At 39.9% G+C, this 6000-nt stretch overlaps 1 protein-coding gene across 1 annotated transcript in view; it reads left to right on the forward strand.

Moving 5' to 3' along the window:
- Positions 1 to 5673, forward strand: part of LOC150079115 (NACHT and WD repeat domain-containing protein 2-like) — a 29234-nt gene extending 23561 nt beyond the window's left edge. Inside the window, exons 8-9 of the mRNA XM_090382956.1 lie at positions 1094 to 1297; positions 4135 to 5673. Of these exons, the coding sequence (XP_090239082.1) occupies positions 1094 to 1297; positions 4135 to 5673 (1743 nt within the window). The remainder of the gene's footprint in view (positions 1 to 1093; positions 1298 to 4134) is intronic.
- The last annotated feature ends 327 nt before the right edge of the window (positions 5674 to 6000 follow it).

The following is a 6000-nucleotide window of genomic DNA, read 5'->3' on the forward strand; positions in this document are numbered from 1 at the left end:
ACTTACCAATATAACTCCGAATTAACTGGTTTTTCGATCAAATCTTCATTTCTGTTTATAGCAGTTAAGATAGAGCCTAATGGATTTTTTACTTTGGAGTCAACTTGATTTCTTACCCTTCTGTGCTCATGTTTAGGCCTTCAATAATTCTTGCTATGAGACTATATAATATGACTAAATTGACTGGCTACGACTAGATCTGTTAACTGGCTGCCAGTGCCAGATTAAGGTACGGACTAGCAGGGCCCTTGTCCGGCGAGCCATTCTTTAAGGGGCACCAAATTTTACAAATCATGATAAGAAAGAAACCTTTGGGTACCGTATATAAGAGCGTGACGTACTGAGTGATCAGTTCGAAAGTGCAGTACTCCAGGCGTTTGAACTCCAGTGGTTTGAGCCCATGTGATCTCAAATACTGTAATTTATTTGCATTCTCTATCTTATAAATACCTCCCGATCTTATGCTGCCATCCCAGAGTATAAAAAAAATAATTTTGTTTTTTTAAAATTGATCTCTTCTTAATTCGTAATTCTCTCATGATAGTTATCTTCTCTGACCACAATTCTGCTCTGTTCGGTCACTTACCCATGTCAATTCTGAATCGTCATTAAAATCATTCCAAAAGAATAAATGAAATAAAAAAAAGTGAACCGAAGCCAATAAACATCGCCAGAAATGTTTTATTGAGGAGGAGATACATCTATGTAATAAAAGTCAATATCCTTTGAACATCCCCGCCGAGATAAAATCATTCAAAGTTTTTATAGAAGGTTTAGCGCTGAATACTGTAAGCTAAATTGAATGTATTCAAAATAAGAATAAAATAAAATCATTCAGAGGATAAATCTCAAGGAGATTTATCCTCTGAATTACAATTTTTATAACCGATCTTTCGGTTTCCCACAATGAGAGAGAGAGAGAGAGAGAGAGAGATCAACTTCAAGTTTAAGGATAAACGTAACTAAGCAGTGATGTTGAACGTGTTCCGAAATTAACATTATTTGATGCATTGGTTGTCAGCAACCAACCGATTTTCAGTTACACATTCTCAAGTGACACATATTAACTACGATCTCTTCGATTACTTTGCAGAGCATCCAAGAACATACCACATCGTTGATTCTTCTCTTAAGGAAAGCATGTCCTCAACGTCCTTTAATCATGATGATTGATGGCATAGACCAAGTCGCACCTTACAGCACAAGAACTATTGCATGGATTCCTGCAGAATTACCACCGAATGTGAAACTCATTTTAACCTCTCGTGAGGGTACAAAAGAACTGCACGAATTAAAGGTGAGTCTTCTTTTCTCTAGAGGGTTAGTATTAGCCACATTGTGCAAAGGAGCCACAGGCTTTTGCTGCACTAGTCCAATAAATAAATAGAATAAAATAAAATTTCAAAAATTCAGGTACTCGTTCCTGGGATTGACTCGCCAAAAATAAAATGGGGGCGAAGAGTACAAATTAGCAAACGGTGGGCGGGTTCTCAGAAGAAAAGATAATAATTTTTTTTTATGTCATACTAGGGTCACCCGGAATATTAATTCATCTACCCAAGCGCATTATGTTTTCGTGAATTGCTTGTGTTCGCTGATCGATAAGCCTGTTTTCCTGAACGAAGAACCCCAGTTTCCCGGGTAAAAATCTTTTCCATCTACTCCTGAGACCGAACAATTGAGTCACGGAGTAAAAAAGCTCATAAAAGTTCCTCGCATCATGAGGGATTCGAACCCGGGCCTTTTCTATCCCTTAAGAAATGACCGTGTCCTTTCAGTCTCTATCGATCATAAGTGGTGCTCTCGGTACTGCATTACAACTTCAGTTGTTTAAAGGCTCCTGCTGAAGTCGCCGAATTCATACGGACTGTATAGGTGCTTCAGCCAACATTAAAATTCACTTTTGCGAGTCTCCACAAAGGTGGCACCCATATTTCTTATTACTGGTAATTTCTTTATATCAGTTTCATGGTATTGCAGAGTTCAATTGCATCGAATGGAGTATTCTCTAAAAACATTCAAGGTTCTGCAAGTGATCAAAGTTACCACTGTGACCGGCGGGTATACCCGTTGTGCGAGGAGGGGGGGGGGGTAAAGTTTGGTGCCTCTGATGAAAGTGATGATTCAATGTACCTCTGTGGTCCATTTACGGTTTGTGCTAATGAACTGTGCAAGGATAAGAATGTTTTCTTGAACGAACTCTTGATAATGAATTAAGTAGTTGTAGTTGTCCGAACATATATTTTGTATTAATTAACCAGCAAAATGCGCAGATATACATAACCCTCTTAATATCTTCCCAGAAGAGTGTTCGCATAAAAACCTTTACTCAAATACTTCTTGCATTCAGGCTCGGCCCTAGGGTTTTTACCTCCCATAGATAGAAATGTATTTGACGTCTCTGAGATACTTTTATTATATATTATTATAATAAAAATTTTACATTTCGGCGCCCCTAGACGTTGGCTGTGGAATCCTTTATGAACTGTCCAAACTTGTTCCTTCATGGGATTCAATGCGGACCCTGCCACTGGTCGTCTGAATGAAAAGAAAAGACTTACCGCCCAGCTCACACAAATCTGGCAATCCAGATGGGACAACTCCCCCAAAAATGAAATTAAAAAAAAAAAAAAAAAAATCCTCCCAAACGAGGACAAGCTATACCCGAAAAGGCCGCCATGGTTCTCACCGGGACTACATACAATCTTATTGCTCACCGGGCATGGAGCTTTCCGAGCCAAACTCACTGCACTCGGCATCATAGATGACCCTACCGCTGCTGTGGAGACTTAGAGAGCTGGCACCACCTTATGCATGAATGCTGGCTCTATGACAACCTCCGCTGCCAGCTTATTATCAGCATCACATTTCTGCTTAGTGACCGAGAAAACCATCTTCTTGACAGCCAGCAAGAATACATGACCTTCTCCAAATTTGCAGAAACCTCTACAAGAGAAGGCGCAGCCTGATGACACAACAACTCAAACAACCATAACTACCATAAGAAACAAAAAGAAGCCGCCTGGAGACAGACCAAATCTTAATCAAGATGACAGTTGAAGAACCTAGTCCCAGCACCGGAACTACTGCTGAGGCTTCGGCCTCCCGCCTATTGGCGATCTGAGCCTAGCACCCTTGCTGGCTCACTTTTCTTCCCATCCCAGAGTGCTGATATAAATCTACTGGGTACCCTTACTAGCCTCCAGGGGGAAATTGTGGGCAACGGGTGGCCCCACTAGGGGCCCAACGGCTAAATGGTCAGAGATATAACATCCCATGACATTACACAACAGGACACTGCCCATATACGTTTTGTAAATCTCTGGCTTCCACAGAATTGTGCGTTACACCTACAATGCATACAACGCGGAGATGGGGGAACCCCTGCTGCCGTTAGACATCAAATACTTTACACTTTTACCAGGTTCTGCCGGCCCTGCTTACATTGTCAAACCGCAGACAACTATTTATTTAAAAACAATAGTGAAACAAATTACAAGGTATGTTCAAGAAAATTCAATACAGTTTCATATTTCTAAAAGTACATTTAAAAATGAAAAACAGCTTACCGGGAATAGAAAGAGAATTAAATAAAATTCTAAAGAATAAATAAAAGAATTAAAATAGACGCAGCTGTCGGCACATTTCCTGATAGACTTTCACTGTGTGAGGATCTTTGGACAAGTCTATATTGAATTCTTTGGCATTTATGAAGAGCTTGTTAAAAGGACAGGACTATCTGCTTTATGATATCAGAAGTGGAAGATGATACATGAAATGTAGTTGTATTTCGAACGTTTCTTGATGACACACACACACACACACGAAGTTCACTTTATGGAGGAATTCAGAGACATCGTGTGTTCTTAATAATTTTGCCAGAAGTCTTACGTCAGCTAATTTTATCTTATTAAAACCTAAATCAAGAAAGTAATTAATAAGATGTTTCGAATTGATATTCTTCGGAAAAGTGTATTTTTATTTCTGTGCACTGCCAGAGACCAAAATATGCTTTGTAATCGATCATTTTCCGGCCTCTGGTATAAAGCTTTTAAAGACTAAACTAATTGGCTATTCAAGCTGCTTTGCGATACACTTAATTGTTCTTTTTTTAATTATTTATGATTTTTTCAGGATGAATATGGCCATTACGAAGAATGCATCATGGGAGTTGTTGACTTCGACCAAGATGAAGCCGTCACTGTTGTAGAGAACATTATGGATCCACACCATCGGAAAATTACAGAGGCCCAGTTAGGACTTGTGAAATTCTGCGTCTTAGAATCGCCTTTTCCTAGATATGCTAGAATGCTGGGTCATTTGGCTCTCCATTGGCACAGCATTAAAACTCCCGCTGAACTCAAGGTAATGCGAGACGTGGATGGATTAGTGATGAATATGTTGAACATCCTTGATGGATATGTTGGCAGCGGAGTTCTGAAGTTTGTTCTAGGTTTGCTTATGGCATCAAAACAAGGACTATCAGACAGCGAAATGCTTGACTTATTGTCCTGCGAAGATAGTGTCCTAGACCGGGTGTATTCTCATGGATCTCGCAAAATAAAGCGATTTCCTTCAGTTATCTGGATTCTTATCAAAACAGAACTCGATGCCTTTCTGCAGCCCAGAGTAATAGGGGGTAGAAAGTTACTCACTTGGAGAAGTGAAGTCTATAGGACGCTGTCTAGGGAACATATAGGAGAGAAGATCACAGAATCATGCTACACTAGTCTAATAAATTACTTCCAGGGTAGTGAAATGAAGGAGGTAATTCCAGAAACTCATGTCTTAACAAAAAACGATAACCAGGTACTTCGTTGCGTTCTCGACCAGCAGCTGGTGTTTGGTAATTATCCCAATCGCCGTAAGTTGGATGAACTTCCTTCCTTTTACATCCAGATGAACCTTCCAGTGAGAAAGAAATTCCTCTTAAATGCTGAATGGCTCCTTCACAAAGTTTGGGGTTCTGATCCGTACAGCGTACTGGAGGACATTACTATGTACCGCCGACAAAGTCCAGACGACACGGAATTGGATATTTTAAGAGAGGTCATCCAGTTGTCCAGCTACGCATTAAGATACGACGGCCGTCAGTTTTTCACCCACATATTCTCCAGGTTGTCTGATTTCTTTCTTGAGGAAGAAAACTGTATTCGTTATCCTTCTGTCAAGGCTTTATTCGATACCTGCTCCAAATCCCCACCAGCTTTTGGATTTCTTCCGCTGACTCCATGTTTCCGGAATGCCGGCTTCGAACATTTGACCAGCTATTCCATGGAAATCACATCGCCCGTTACATGTCTGAGATTCGTGAAAAATGATCCCACTTATTTGCTGTCGTTGGCAGAAAGCAAAGGGGAACTCACGGTGTGGGACATTTATGAACAGATCCCAGTGAGGACGATAACAGGTCTCCATCAACCGAAAGATGTGCAGATGGCGGACTCCTATCGCGCGGTAATTTTGTGTGGAAGGGAGCTTAAGGTGTACGACCTAAATGAAGGACGATTTTTAAAAAAATTACAAGGAGTGATGAACCAGCAAATGCCGTTTTTCGGAACATGTGATGAAAACCATGCGGTAGCGTTATCCAGGAACAGAATGTACCTCCATACAATAAACTTGGAAACTGGAGAGGTTGTGGCCATATATAAAGCAGGTGACGGAAGGTGAGTCCAAATATTCTTTTTTTTTTTTTTTTTTTTAATTGGCGATAAAAAAAAAAAACACTAAATGTTTCGTTTAAATTAAATTTTCCGAGTAATAATCGGAAAACAAAAGAAAATTAAGTCTGAAAAACCCAATGAGAATTCCTCCTTTCTGGAAGAACTTTTATGGGTTCCTACGTACTAGATTGACAGACAGTATAAACGAAATTATGTTCTATCAGAAACTCGGCGTTTTATCTTGGAAAAACAAAAAACAGGCTACAGAATATACCCAGTTTAAAAATCCAATATATTTATTGGTCACCCCTTTAATTTACCACAGCGCAAATTC

This window comes from Mastigoproctus giganteus, chromosome 10 (genome assembly GCF_048544385.1).
Source record: "Mastigoproctus giganteus isolate SK-2022 chromosome 10, ASM4854438v1, whole genome shotgun sequence".
Classification (NCBI taxonomy): domain Eukaryota; kingdom Metazoa; phylum Arthropoda; class Arachnida; order Uropygi; family Thelyphonidae; genus Mastigoproctus; species Mastigoproctus giganteus.